Raw genomic sequence first — 15,115 nt, 5'->3', positions numbered from 1 at the left:
ACCATAATAACCTCTCCATCGCGGAGTCTGGTACCCGCGAGCCTGTCCCAAGCCCGAATCTACCGCCCACCATTCTCACGGACCCTAGCTGCACGATGCGTTCGATTTTGATCCTGGTCCACCTCTCGCTATTCTTCACGTCTATTAACGCTTTCTTCCCCTGGATCCCGGAGGAGCGCTGCCAGAAGGACGGTGGCTGCAGTACTGAGACGAGGAGGCAGTTGAAAGATCAAGATGCGCTTGGGTCTGATGATGTGAATGCCGTCGATGCTGACGAGCTTTCCACCCTTGAGGTCAGTCACCAAATCACTTGCGAGCCATTCAAAAGGAGGGGCTCCCCCCCCGTGCTTGACATAGAACTGCGCTCCATGAAGTTGCTTATCCTTGAGCCGGAGGAATTGCAACCATACACACCGAATGCTGTCACAAATGGCACAGGATGCTAACGTGATGCATTGCAGATCGAAGACCCTGAAACCATACGAGTTGCCCGCGAAGTCCGACGGCTCACTCGCAAATATGCGAGATTTCAACCTGACGCCGTCCTAGACGAGACATTGCCGTCCAAGAGACAGGCTTATTACAGAATTATCCAGGCGGCGAATACCACGCTCCCGACCGCGGCCAGCGTTGCTCAGGATGGCACCGACTTCTCTTACTTTGCCCAAGTCAAACTCGGCTCCAAGCAGAAGCCCCTCTGGATGCTCATTGACACCGGAGCCGGCACCAGTTGGGTAATGGGTTCCTCCTGCAAATCATCGGCTTGCGAGAAGCATGGCTCCTTCGGTCCCAACGACTCGGATACGTACAAGGCGGAAGGCAAAACCTTTTCGGTCGCCTATGGATCCGGCTCAGTGAAGGGTGACAAGGTTACCGACACTTTGTCCTTTGCAGGCATGAAGTTCAACTTCGAGTTCGGTGTCGCCAATGAGACCTCGGACGACTTCAATCACTTCCCCTTTGACGGCATCCTGGGACTCTCAATGGCAGGCGGAGAGACAGAGAACTTTATGCAGGTCGTCAAGAACTCCAGCCAACTCAGCGCCAACATCTTTTGCGTGTACCTGAACAGGGCTGTGGACGGGCCGAACACGAGTGAAATCAGTTTCGGTGTATGTAACCCTGAAAAGTACACTGGCAACTTTACGTACACCACCGTGGGTAATGACAATGGGGACTGGGCGGTGCCTTTGGATGGTATTGCCTATGATGGGCTAAAGTCCGGCGCAGCAGGCAAGCTCGCTTACATCGACACGGGTACCTCCTATGTCTTCGGTCCCCAGACCGACGTCGCCGCGTTTCACAAGAACATCCCTGGGTCTACTTCGGAGGATGGTACGACATATAAGGTGCCTTGCAACAGTAACAAGACAGTCACATTCAGCTTTTCTGGCGTCAGCTATGTCATTTCCGCCAAGGACTGGAGAGGCAGCCCTGCTGACGATGGCAACTGCACGAGTAACATATATGGCTATGAGGTTGTGCCCGGAGCCTGGCTGCTGGGAGACGTCTTCCTGAAAAACGTATATGCCGCCTTCGACAAGGACCAAAAGCGCATAGGTGAGTTTTCTCATGGCAACATCCGTAAATTATGCTGGAAACTAACTGTGTCTGTCAGGATTTGCGACCAGAATAGATCCTCCACCAGTAACAACCACGGCATTTGACCCCACTGCCACGCCGCCAGTGGTTAACAATCCTGGCCAAACGACCGTTGTGGCTGCAGAAATAACACCTAAGCCCGCGATCGGCTTGGGCGGGCATGAGTCGGCCACTAGCGATAGTCCTGCTGCGCAGACCTCAACAGCCCAGTCGGGGGCGTCTTCATCCATGTCTCTCACTCGAATCAACGCGGCAGCCGCCGCATCTTTCTGTTTCTTTATCATGTTGGGATTTTAGTAAGGAGTTTTGCCAAGCGCAGCGATCTCGTAATCGCGGATAAGGATTGGATGGTTACGCGCACATGATACCCAAAGGGACCGACACAGACGGCCCCTACTATTCGGCCATTGTAGATATAGTTAAAACTTGTAATGGTATATAAAAGCGTCTGATTCTATTTCGGCCAAACAATGTTCACTTTAGATTATTCTAGTAATACGAACATTTGGCTGCCACGTTCTTCCGGACAAACCATTCTTTGCTCTCTTTGTTCCTTTCACTTTGGCCTCCTTTTGCCTGTTGGTTCAGTAGTAGGGGGCACAAAGACAACTGCGCCAAGATCCGTGCTTTTGCAAACGCCACTTAAACCCAAGGTACATCGGGCAAATATCAACAGAGTCAAGGATATATGTATGTATATATGTATATGTATGTATGCGTGTTCTAGCAGCACGCTCGCTCGACTTGCAATAATGTGCCAGGAATGGCACACCACAGAACAAACGCTCCGTCTCGTATAAGGTAGGTGGTAGTGTACGGGGTATCCCAGAAACGAAACAAGACTGGACACAAAATAGGCAGACCAAATTCCAAAAAGAAATCCAGTAAAAGAATAAAAAAAATAAACCGCCCCTTGCTTTTCCAACCAGCCAAATTTCATTGTACATTTCTTCTTCTTCTTTTCGTCTTCGTCCCCGCGTCAAATCATGAAGGCACAGCCAACCACAGTCACTCACATCTTGACCTCGGCGGCAGCCCTGACGGCCCCCAGGCCGCCGACGTCGGCCTCGAGCATCCTCAGCGCCTCCCTCGCGAACGGCGCCGCCTGGGCCCGCACCCGTAGGCTCCAGAGGTACTCCTCGACGCGGTCGGCGTAGTACATGGCCTCCGCGTCGTCGTCCGAGGTCGCCCACAGCAGGCCCGCGAAGGAGCCGATGCCGGCGAGCTGGGCGGAGGCGGCGAAGCCCCAGAAGGACTGGATGTGCTCCATCTGCAGGTTGGCGATGATGTTGGAGGCGTTGGCGAGGCGGGCGCGGGCCCCCGTGCGGATTGCGTGGCGCAGCTCGGGGGGCGCGTTGGAGGAGATGTTGCGGACCAGGGAGCGGTGGAGGGCGAGGTCTATGGAGATGTAGGATAGATGGAGAGAGCCTGGGGATGTGTGAGTGGCCCGAGTCCCCCCGAAGAGATGGGGATTAGGAAAAGGGAGTGACTTACCGTTTGCAGAGAGCTTCTTGAGGCGCGTCTCCTGGAGATGGAGGGCTTCTGGGAGTTTGGCGTACCATTCTCGCAGCATCATGACGATGGGCTTCGCGACCTCGGCGACGCCGACGGTGCCGATCTGGTCGAGGGTGCCGCCGCGGCGGGTGGCCTTCGTGGTGTAGAATGTGCCCAGCACGTCGCTGAGTATGAGAGACAGCTCGATCTGGCGCAGGAATATCTCGCGGCCGATGACGACCTCGGCGCTGCCCTCGGGGTCGTGCTCCTCGTCGGCGGCGTTCTCGGGGAAGTCCTCGATGCAGCAAGGTCGGACGTCCCAGTCCTCGTCGAGGCGGATGTGCGACGGGCGGCCGTGGACGAGCGCCCCCCACTTGTCCTGCATGAAGAGCGCCCAGGCGAGCCGCCGGCGGAGACCCTTCTCCCAGTCCGGGACGGCCCAGTCGCTGCAGTCTACGTGCAGGCCGAGCCCCTGGCCCAGGGCGATGAGCTGGGCGGTGAAGGTCCAGGTGTTGTTCCGGAAGCGCTGCTGGATGAGCAGGCCCGCTTGGAGCGTCGAGATCTTGGGCCGCTTCATGTCGTCACTCATGGTGCGGAGGGCCAGGGCCTCGAGGGCGGCTTGGTCCGGCTGCCACGAAGACGTGGCCAGGGTGCGATCGTAGAGGGACCAATCCAGGGCCAGGAGGTAGACGGCGGCGAGGAGGGGCGGCGAGAACTCATGGTACGAGCGGGCGTACTTTTCGAGGAAGACCTTTTTGTGGAGGATGGGGAAGCTGGGGTGGACGATGCGGAAGTAGAGGTTCACGAGCGTCGAGCCGAGGGGGTGGACGACCTTTTCTATGGCGTCTAGGTCGGCTATCCGCTGGGGTTCTGACGAGGTTTCCCGGTCACGGTGGATGAGGAAGGTGGTCGAGTCGTCGAGGCGGCGGACGGACCTGACGGCAGGGTCTTGTGGACGGTGTAAGTCCAGTAGTGAGGGCTCCCGGTAGTTTGTACAGCCAACGTACTCGGAATGGGTCTTGAGGTGCAACCCCAGAGTGCCGTCGAGCAGCGAGGGCTGGTTGAAGTGCACGGCATGTTCAGAGCCAGCCAGGGACGGCGACAGCGCCTCTAGCAGCTCGGGAGAGGGGTGCCTACAGGTGAAGACAGGTCCATTAGACCGGATGGCTCAACATATGGCTGGCTGTGATGAACCAATGAGGGAGGGCATATGTAGACAGTTGAGGAAGGGAATGGTGTAACAGTAGCACAAGGCATTGGAGATGGGCCTTGAGAGTAGCCTCGAGATGAGGAATGAGGCAAGATAAGGAAATGTCATGACACTTACGTTATCTCTTCTTGGGGATCCAGCGGTGCGGGAACCTGCGGAGGACCTGTGGGCGCAGATCCAGATCCATTGGTCGGGGGCCGCTGTTCCGGGGGGTCGGTAGCCTTCCGGCGCTTGCGCGGGAGCGGCCCGCGCAAATATGTGCACGGCTGGCCGTGGAAGGAGCACATGACGCACTTGTCGCGGCCATCCTCGCGGACGCAGCGCGTCTTGCGCTGACGACATATGTCGCAGGGGCGGCTTTGGGCGGTCCCTGTCGACAGCGAGGATGCTGATTGCCCCGCCGCTGAGGGGTGAGACTCGAACGAGGGAATGTTAACAGACGGCCCAGGTGTGGGCGTCGGCATGCCCATAGGGCCGGGGCCGGCGGAGGCGGGGGTGCCGAAGGGCGCCGGTGTCGTGTCCATGTCCATGGCGGCGGGCGGAACCGGGCGACGGCCGAGGGCGGGGGGGTGGTGAGCGAGTGAGATAAGGGTGAGTGATGGTTACGCGCGACGTTTATCAGATGGTTCTCTGAGGCGAGATAGGCCGGACGAGATTAGGTGGTGCTGGGGGGTCACGTAAAAGCAGTGACACACATGAGGCGTGTGGGAAGAAGGAAAAAAAGGAATAAAATGAATCGACTTTCCCCGCTGATGATGATAATCGTAAGTCCGGTTCGGATGAGAGGGAAGTTGCTCTGTCTCTCATGCGCCAACGCTGCCTACGGAGCCAAATGCCTGGGAGATTGGGGGGGCTACAGCGGCCATGGGGCTGACAATCAAGACTGAGCTGAGCTGCAGGCCAGTGTCATCGACGGCCCTGTCTCTCGGTACTTGGGACCCGACCGAGTGGTCGGCAGTCCAGTCCAGCCTTGACCGATGGTTCAGTTTGAGACTGGCACGCGAGCAAAGGATCGCCGACAGTACGGGACTTCGGCCGGAGAGGATACCGCAGTCTACGATTAGCGGCTCGAATATACTATGGCACGGAACAAGCTCCAATGTCTTGTTAACGGGGGTCCTTCGGCGAATGAGCGGCTCGTGGAATAAAGGGTTGTGTCGTCTGATTCGGCTGGGCTGCGTGCTGTTATCGTAAGCTGGGCGGGAATTTTTTCGTCGATAAGTCGTTCACCGTCAATACGCCGAGCCTTCTGTGTGGGATAAGTGAAAAATGAACTAGCCGAACTCGGAAAGTCTCTGGTTGTATAGTTCAGCCTCGGAAACACAAGAAGGTACATCCCGGTACACGACCGCTCAGAGAGCAGTTAACCCCCAATCCCAGGGGGCGGCTCTACCCCTGCTGCGGCGCTGCCGGCTACGCGGACTGACGGACTGCTGCGGTCCCCCAAGTTCCAGATGAGGTACGTACCTCGCCTCAGGTCAGGTAAGCTCCAGCTTGCAACGTCGACCAAAAGTGGCCGACTATAGACGTTCTTTCGACATTGAACAAGAACACGACTGCGCACGGGAGCTCTGACACCACGAAACAAGACGACAAACGGCGCCCTTCAACATCACGAGGCCGCCTTCGTAGACCGCTCGTCTTTATTTTCCCTTTGGCGGAAAATGACTTTGCAATAACTTACAATGGCCAAGGCCCCAAATCATGGAGCCCACCGAGACGACTCCCATCACAGCGCTGCTCCCGGCCCAAGCGAAGAGGACAGAAGTCTCCTCGCCGACGACCCCCTCGCCCACGATGCCCACGACAACGAAATCGTTGTGACGAAGTACGCCACATCACTCCGATCGCCGGGCACGCCGCGAACCCCGAACCGCGTTCGTTTCAACCCCATCCCCTCCATCGTCGAGCCGCCGCCGCCGCGGGCGTCAATGACAACGAGCAATGGCTCCGCCCGCCCCAGCCGCGACAGCTTCGACGTCGATGACGAGCTCTTCCAGCACGCCCCCGGCGCTGACGACCACGATGGCCACTACCGCCTCCCACTGCTGACCGACATCGAGGCCCCCTCCGTTGCACTCGCCAACAGTCCCTGGGGCGCCGACGACGTGCACGAATGGGCGGAACAGGAGCGCGCTCGGCCCAAATCAGGTCTGCGCATGGCGTTCATGAATATGGCGAACTCGATCATCGGCGCCGGCATCATCGGCCAGCCCTATGCCTTGAAGCAGGCGGGACTGCTGGGCGGGATCATACTCCTTGTCGTCCTCACGGTGGTCGTCGACTGGACCATCTGCCTGATCGTCATTAACAGCAAGTTATCCGGGAGCAACAGCTTTCAGGGGACTGTCGAGCACTGTTTCGGCAAGACCGGACTCATCGCCATCTCGATTGCGCAATGGGCGTTCGCGTTTGGTGGCATGGTCGCATTCGGCATCATTGTCGGCGACTCAATACCTCACGTTTTTACGGCCATCTGGCCCGACTTGAGGCAGATGCCTGTGATGAGTCTTTTGGCGAACAGGCAGTTCGTCATAGTGGTTTTCGTGCTGGGTGTCAGCTACCCGCTGTCCTTGTACCGGGACATCGCAAAGGTGAGACTTAAGATAGACACCAAATGTTTGACGCTGGTGCTAATGAAGCCCTCGATAGCTGGCCAAGGCAAGCACGCTAGCCCTCATAAGCATGGGTGTGATCGTTGGGACTGTTGTAATCCAGGGAGCCCTGACTCCCAAGGCCGAGCGTGGTTCCTTCTCCCCGGCCCTCTTGACAGTGAACACTGGCATCCTTGAAGCCATCGGCGTGATTTCATTCGGTATGCTCCTTCCAGCCTTCCGGTTCTCAGTGAACAACTCCTCTAACAACCTCCTCAGCCTTTGTGTGCCACCACAACTCTCTCTTGATCTACGGCTCCCTCAAAACACCAACAATAGATCGCTTCTCCCGCGTCACGCACTACTCCACTGCCATTTCCATGGTCGCCTGCCTTCTCATGGCTCTGGCTGGATTTCTTACTTTCGGCGATAAGACACTCGGCAACGTTCTCAACAACTTCCCGTCAGACAACGTTATGGTTACCCTTGCCCGCCTATGCTTCGGCCTGAACATGCTGACAACCCTGCCTCTGGAGGCGTTTGTCTGCCGCGAGGTCATGTTCAATTACTTCTTCCCGGGCGAACCGTTCAACATGAACCTCCACCTCATCTTTACTTCCGCCCTCGTCGTCTCCGCCATGGCCATGAGTCTCCTCACCTGCGACGTTGGTGCTGTCTTCGAGCTCGTGGGCGCCACATCCGCCTGCGCCATGGCTTACATCCTTCCCCCACTGTGCTACATCAAGCTCACTACCCGCTCATGGAAGACGTATGTCGCCGCAGCCATCGTCGTGTTTGGTACTCTGGTCATGGTGATCAGTCTGATACAAGCCGTCGCCAAGATGATAAGTAGTGAGTCTTTTTGCAACTTTTTGGAACTTTTGTGTCCAAATACTAACTCGAGCGCAGACGACGGGGGACCAGCAAAGTGCATGTAAAAATATCTGTATAAATAGAAGGGTGTCTTTTTTAGAGTAAGAGTAGGGAATTGCCGGTCTTCAATTCTTGGTGCATTGATTTGAAAACTCGCATGCAACTCTGTACAACAGGGAGATGATTGGATAAGACACAGCCCATGTGTGCGGTTGTATGCACTCGACGCAGCTACATAGGGAAGCTTAGAAATGGCGCCTATTATCAAGTGTGTCAGATGTTTCCCACTGCAGAAGACCGTGATTGCATGATCAAATTGATCAAATTGAGACGAAATCACAAATGTGACGCTGGTGAGACCTCTCCCAGCACTACAATCAATAGCTTATATCTATCCAGCCAGCGTCGTGAAGCGCCTTTAGTTCTATCAAGTCTAGTCGAATCGGATTTCATCAAACCAAAATTGCACACGCGCAAACATACACACACGCGCGCACAACAAAAAAGCAGCCATTGCTCACTCGACTTTCCCATCACCCGAATATCCCGCCATCACCGCGTTACGCGGTCTCGACAATGAGCAAGTCGTCGTACGGCCCGACGACGTCCCCCTCCGCGACCAGCATCTTGGTCACCCTCCCCTTGAAGGGACTCCAGATCTTGATCTCCATCTTGTTCGACTCGATCCACACCAGCGCGTCCCCGACCTCGACCTCGTCTCCGACCCCGACCTCGCACTTCCAGCACCGGCCCGGCATCTGCGCCTTGACCCTCTCGCCCGCAACGTCCTCCTCCTCTCCAAAGACGCCGCGCGGCGCGCTCTCGGGCGGGTTGTACGGCTGGAGCAGCTCCTCCATGAACGGCACGCTGCGGATCGCCTCCGCGCGGAGCCGGCGCGTGGCCTCGATGTCTGCCTTGTTCGCCTCGAGCCAGGATTCGTATTCTTCTAGATCGAGGCTCGACTCGTCGATCTTGATCAGGTCCGCCATCTTGCCCTGTGCAATGGCGACATCAAGGGCGGCCTCGGAGACGGGGTAGAAGGAGATCCGGTCGAAGAGGCGGAAGAGCCAGGGCTTGGAGTCGCCGCCCCGCGAGGTGACGGCCGCGGCGGTGACGTCGTCCCAGATGGGCACCGTGCGGCCGACGAGCTGGTACCCGCCGGGGGAGTCCATGCCGTAGATGCACATGTACTGCCCGCCAATGCCGACGGCTCCGCGGGGAGTGAAGGAGCGCGAGGGGTTGTATTTCGTGCCGAACAGACGGTGGCGCGGGTCCAGGGGCACGGCGCAGGGGGAGCCAAGAAAGACATCTCCTAAACCAAGGATGAGGAATGTCGCGTCGAGGAAGATGCGTTCGACGTCGGTGCGGGAACCGAGGGCGTTGAGTTGTTGGAGGAAGTCGACGTTGCTGGGAAGCCAGGGGGCCGTGGCGCGGATGGTGGCGGCGTAGCGGGTCACGGCAGCGCGGGAGACGGAGTCGTCGAAGGCGAGAGGGAGATGGAAGGTGCGGGAAGGAATGGAAGAAGGAATGGCATCACCTAGGGATGCTTCGTGACTGCGGAGGGCGGCGAGGATGGTTGTGGCCGGCGTTCCATGGTTGTATTGCACGTGGAGGGTGCGAACGCCGGGAGAGAGCTCTAAGACGTCCGGGATAGGGTTGGTCTTGTGTCTTGCAATGAAGGAGAAGATTTGGAAGCTCTGACGGAGAGAGAAGACGTCTTCTGTGCCGAATTCGAGTAGCATAGCATTGTCGCCAGCTTGGCGAACGGTGATGCGACGGCCTGCGCTGCCGATGTCACCAAGTAGGGGGTTCGAGTCTGCCGTTGTTGGGCTGTCGGCGAGAGGGGCAACATCCACCGCCAAGGGGGTGAGCTCATTGATAGACTTTTCGAGGGCGGTCTCCAAAAAGAGAGCGTCGTCTACACTGATGGGCTGCAGCTTCACTTTGTCACCCGGCCGAAGCTGTCCCAGCTTCCACATTTCAGCCGAGGCCACGACGCAGAAGACGACGAAGCCACCAAGACTGGGGCCATCGCAAGTGAGGATGACGGCTTCGTCACCGGTGAAGCTGACGCTGCCGACAGAATAGGGGCTATCGTGTATGTTTGACGGGTGGAGGCCGGCTTCGCCGCCGGTTTGCCGAGCCCACTGTGGCTTGGGACCATCAAGACGGATACCCACGCGGTTGCTGTTGTAGTGGACGACCCATTCGCCGGCGAAAAGCGTATTGAAGCCTTCCTCGGTGAAGTGTTCGGGTGCTGAGTGCTGTCCGGGAACAACGCCGATAGACCAAAGGGCGTTGGTCGGCTCGGAAGGAAGAGGTGTAGCAGGTCCAGAGACAGCCGACGGGGTAGTGGCGGTTAGTCCTCCCACTGGTAGGAGATCGCCGGAGCGGAGATTTCGCCCGTTGTGGCCACCAACCTGGCCCAGCGCAAAGGTGGAGCGGGAGTTGAAAATCTCAGGGACTGAGATACCACCACGGACAGCAATGTAGCTACGGTAACCGGACGTCGCGGCGCCAATGAAGAGCGTCTGTCCTTTCTGGATAGTAAGGACCTCGTGCTGTTGAACGACCTCGTTATCTATTTTAATCTCGGCAGTAGCACCCGTGATGGCCAGAACAGCATCGCAATGAAAGAGTAGGCTTGGTCCGTGAATGGTACATTCGAGACCGGCGGCGCGGGAGTCATTGCCGACCAATCTATTGGCCAGTCTGAAGGAGTAGTCATCGAAAGGCCCCGAAGGTGGGACGCCGACGTGCCACAGCCCCTTGCGGCCTGGGTAGTCTTGAACGGCAGTCAGAGTACCTGGGTCAACTACTTCAACGACAGCGGCATCGAATGAGAAGCTGTTGAGCGATGTCGTGGTGAAGGCACCGGATTTGAACATTTCGGACGCGACAATGTGGCGAGCGTATTCCAGATTAGTCTCCACGCCAGAAATCACCGTCTTCTCGAGAGCATCAGCTAGCTTCGCAATCGCAGACGTTCGGTCCTCTCCTGTGGCAATGATCTTGGCGACAAGCGGGTCGTAGGACGATGACATTTCCATACCGGCCTCGACCCAAGTATCAACACGCACTCCCTCAGGGAACGAGACATCTAGAAGGCGGCCAGGTGAGGGTCGGAAATTTTGGAGCGGGCTCTCGGCGTAGATGCGAGCCTCGATAGAATTGCCCTTGATCTCAAAACCTTCCGCCTTGTTGATGAAGATGTCTCTGCTGTCGCCAGACGCCACGCGTATCATGCACTCAACCAAATCCAGTCCGGCCACAGACTCTGTGACTGGGTGCTCGACCTGTAGTCGGGTGTTGACCTCGAGGAAGTAAAATTCTGTGGTATCAACATCGTAGATGAACTCGATGGTGCCAACATTGCGGTACTTTACTGCAGAGGCAAGTCTGACAGCGGCCTTGCGCATCCTCTCTCGAATACCCGATGGTACAAATGTTGCAGGGCTCTCTTCGATAACCTTTTGATTTCTTCGTTGCAAGGAGCAGTCTCGCTCGCCAGCCGACGTGACATTGCCGTTTCCATCGCCAATGACCTGCACCTCGATGTGACGGGCACGTTCGACGAAGTGCTCCACAAAGACGCCAGCATCACCGAAGTTGGCCTGTGCCAGCCTCTGGACGCTCTCAAACCCCTCGATGAGCGACGCAGCATTGTCGCAACGCTTCAGACCAATGCCGCCACCACCGGCAGTGCTCTTCAGCATAACTGGATAGTGGATGCGCTCTGCCTCGGTGAGGGCCTCCTCAGAGCTTTTGAGCAGGTGCTTGCTTCCCGGTACAACAGGAACACCAGCCTCGATGGCTACCTCACGAGCAAGGTGCTTCAACCCCAATTGTCGCATCTGGCTGGCTGTAGGACCAACCCAGATCATTCCTGCAGCCTCAACAGCGGAAGCGAAGTCGGCATTTTCAGCCAGGAAGCCATATCCTGGAATTATGGCATCCGCACTCGCACTCTTTGCCAAAGAGATTATCTGTGAACCGTTGAGGTATGTTTCTGAGACAGAAGTGCCTTCAAGAGGAAGAGAGACGTCAGCGTCGCGGACGTGAGGCGAGCGAGCATCAGCAGAGGAGTGAATCGTGATAGCTTTCAAGCCCATGGAGTGCAAAGTGCGGATAATGCGAACAGCGATTTCTCCACGGTTGGCAATGAGAACAGACTTGATGTCGCGGGGCTTCTGAATGGTTTCATTAAGTTGGGGCTCGGCGTTGAGGGAGTTGATGAAGGCACGCCAGCCTCCGAATGAGGTGATATCGGTGGCGCCTTCTAGACCGTGAGGCTCGCATATGAATCCAGGGGCCCAGCTCCCGTCCACCAGCTCAACAGATCCAATGCCGAGAGGTGAGGGCACAGTCTTCAAAAAACTGCCCATCTCCGTCGTAGGCAAATTCCAAACTTCAACTTGAATGGCACTGCCGCCATCTGCCACCCGCTTCAGACCCGGCTTCTTCACTGCTCCGCTATTGTTGAGAGAATAGAACTTGTAGTTTGGAGAGGTTGTAGTGGCTTTCTCTAGTGTTGCTCCACGGGACGTCAGGTCTTTGTTCAAGGGAAACCCCGTCAGGTGAGCACCTACCACCACAAGACGAGTTGTCTTCGGCTCGCCCATGGCGATTGTGTCAGGCTTTCGTGTTTCCAGTCTTTCGATCTTGGTTGCGCCCAAGGGCCGGGGTTCTGTAGAAAGCCACTCCCGGGCTAATGTGAGCAGCTTCGGCTCATCCCATGTCGATGATATCAACGTGATGCCGAAAGGCAGTCCATCCGATCTAAAGCCGGCGGGAATAGAGAGGGCAGTCCAGTCCATAAAGTTGACGAAGTTGGTGTACGTGCCAAGGTAGGCATTCTCATTTATGGGTTCTCTGGCGAGATCCTCAATGGTAGGGAAGGTGGGTGCAGTAGGAACGAGGATAGCATCAAAGTCGCCAAACTTTTCCTCGATCTCCCGCGTCAAATCCTGGCGAAGGTACTCTGACGCAAATAGATCTGCAGCATCGAAGTTCTTGGCTTTGAGGATGATCTCCCGAACAGTGGGGTCCATCTGGTCCTCGTGTGTCTCGATGAAGTCCTTGATAGCGACATAGCGCTCGGCAACCCAAGGACCCTCGTAGAGCAAGCTGGCGAGCTTGAATAAGGGAGTGAAGTCTTGGGGCTCAAGGATCCACTCAAGGGCCTTTGCTTTATCCAAGGCCTTCGCGTAGACTGCAGCCTGTTCCGTCTTGCCGAACCATGGAGGGTTGTCACAGATTGCCATGCGATGTCCCTCGACTAGACTTGGGATTTCAGGTCGAGCCCTAGAGAAGGAGTCTTCTGGATCGAATCCCTCTGCCGCAGACAAGACAGTCTCAGCGTCATCGACCGTGAGTGCAAAGATGGATACGCAATCGAGACTGCGGCATGCGGGCACCACTCTGGTTGTGCTGAGAGCTCCTCTCGTTGGCTTCAAGCCGACAAGGTTGTTCAGACCGGCAGGCACACGACCACTGCCAGCAGTGTCGGTGCCCAAAGAAAAAGGGACAACACCCCTTGCAACGACGACGGCGCTGCCGGAACTGGAGCCACCACTGACTCTTGTGGGATCAAACGAGTTGCCCACGGGACCATATGGGGATCTGGTGCCTACGAGACCTGTGGCAAACTGGTCGAGGTTGGTCTTGCCTAGTACGATGGCACCAGCAGCCTTGAGACGGGTAATGATGGCGGCATCCTTGTCCACAGGGCCAGTTGCAAAGCTGGGGCAGGCGGCGGTCGTGGGGAAGCTAGCGACGTCGATGTTATCTTTAGCTGCAAAGGGGACGCCGAAGAGAGGCACAGAGACGCCAGACGAGCGTTGGGATTCGGCATAGGCCCATTGCTGCTCGATCTGGGATGGGGTGGCTAAGGATATCCACGTGTTGGAGTTTAATCTAGCTTCAGAATCACGCAGCGACAGGAGCCGGGAAAGGCCGTCTCCGTTCTCCTGTGCAACTCTCCATTCCTGGATTGTAAGAGGGAAGGTGTCTTGCGTAGTGGAGCCTGTATAAGGGTGAGTTTGCGTTAGTATATCCTGGTCGATCGGTATGACCCGACCCAGATGCTAGTACAACAAGATGACGTGATAACGCACCCATTATGTATTATATGCCAAAAATTGTCGAGGTAAATTAAAGAACAGCGTGGGAAATCCGGTGAGTGCTACGTTTCTCTCAGAATAGCAATGGATCTCAGTCCCTTTTTATGATCAAAACGCTCTCTTCGAGTGCGCAAGTTCATGCGTGAGGCCGTCGTCCTCTCCAGATGTACACTTCGGCGAAGCCTGCGGGCAGTCATGTGAGTCGCCGGCGGGCTTTGGGGTATGCGGTCCATTCAGGTCTATCGAGGCTGGTTTATGTGGGATGGCCGAGCCAAGGACGAGAGCAGTGGAAGCTTATCGCAATGACGTTGTGTGGCCGACTGGCGATGTAGGTGAATCGGCCGAGTCGATGGACGAGCCGCTATCTGACGGATGTTAGGGTGTGTAGCTTGGGAGCTATCGCCCAAGGTCTTGGCTTTCTGGGGATGTTTGCAATAGAGCTCGGCGAGCCCGGCGGCTTTGGAGATGTTGGAGGGCCGCCGGCGGGACAAGCTGGGTTTTGGGTATTGACCAGCCGGTGCCGGCCGGGGCCCCGTTTGAATGGGGAACGTACCTAGGTGGGCTGCTCTTTGGATGGCCTGCATGATTACCTAATTTTGGACGCTGAATAATCCGGCCTAATTATGAGACAAGGAATGATCCTCCAGTGCAAGGCCCGCTACATCGTGGCACAGCACGACAAACATCCCCGCGCCGTCGGCTGCCGCGTCTCTTCGCACGGACCAAAGCGGGTCTCCTCTGGAGTGACATGCGGAGACGAGACCAAAGTTCGCTTCCTGCCGATACTCAGCCCTTTTTGGCCCCTCTTACTCACTCAACCAGACGCTGCCTGCGCCGTCTGTCATCTCGACAATTTTGGAAGACTTTACACTAGAGTCGGAAACCCCGCCAAGAGCAGAAAAGGATCCATAAGCCTGGCTTTGGGATCCAGTGGGAGGACCCGGTGACGGAATCCTGTGTGGCTTTTGGACGACTCATAAACGGCAACAGGACTGGATGACCGCGTCTGAATAGCCGCCTTTCTACCAGGTTGTGGCCGTCTGCCAACCCAACGATGCTGTTGATGAGATCAGGCTCTACCAAACATCACCATGGTCTTCTTCGCTCACCGTCTTTCTGGTCGGAAATGGCGAGCAGTCCTTACTCCAGAACCCCGGATGCCGACCAGATAGACGCCGCTTCAGGCACAGACAGCCGACGCCGCCGCGGCTTTGATTGGC

General features: G+C 56.8%; 3 protein-coding genes across 3 annotated transcripts; 2 read left to right on the top strand and 1 right to left on the bottom strand.

The window, feature by feature from the left end:
* Positions 1-95: 95 nt before the first annotated feature.
* On the top strand, positions 96-1,899 carry EsH8_II_000258 (aspartic peptidase domain-containing protein; the record flags this gene model as incomplete). Its single annotated transcript, XM_083263556.1, has 3 exons — positions 96-293; positions 462-1,560; positions 1,619-1,899. The coding sequence occupies 3 exons, from the start codon at positions 96-98 to the stop codon at positions 1,897-1,899; spliced, it is 1,578 nt and encodes a 525-aa protein (XP_083120878.1).
* A 4,092-nt stretch (positions 1,900-5,991) lies between these two features.
* Positions 5,992-7,838, top strand: EsH8_II_000257 (transmembrane amino acid transporter protein-domain-containing protein; the record flags this gene model as incomplete). The annotated part of the gene is made up of 4 exons (XM_083263555.1): positions 5,992-6,900; positions 6,959-7,121; positions 7,180-7,752; positions 7,810-7,838. 4 exons carry the CDS (start codon positions 5,992-5,994, stop codon positions 7,836-7,838), a joined length of 1,674 nt encoding a protein of 557 aa, XP_083120877.1.
* A 495-nt stretch (positions 7,839-8,333) lies between these two features.
* On the bottom strand, positions 8,334-13,893 carry EsH8_II_000256 (bifunctional urea carboxylase/allophanate hydrolase; the record flags this gene model as incomplete). Its single annotated transcript, XM_083263554.1, has 2 exons — positions 8,334-13,798; positions 13,890-13,893. The coding sequence occupies 2 exons, from the start codon at positions 13,891-13,893 to the stop codon at positions 8,334-8,336; spliced, it is 5,469 nt and encodes a 1,822-aa protein (XP_083120876.1).
* Between the last annotated feature and the right edge of the window lie 1,222 nt (positions 13,894-15,115).

The sequence above is a fragment of the Colletotrichum jinshuiense genome, chromosome 2 (genome assembly GCF_051148585.1).
Source record: "Colletotrichum jinshuiense chromosome 2, complete sequence".
In the NCBI taxonomy this organism is placed as follows: Eukaryota; Fungi; Ascomycota; class Sordariomycetes; order Glomerellales; family Glomerellaceae; genus Colletotrichum; species Colletotrichum jinshuiense.
The sequence above is the reverse complement of the archived record's forward strand: the minus strand, read 5'-3'. Positions and strand labels throughout refer to the sequence as shown.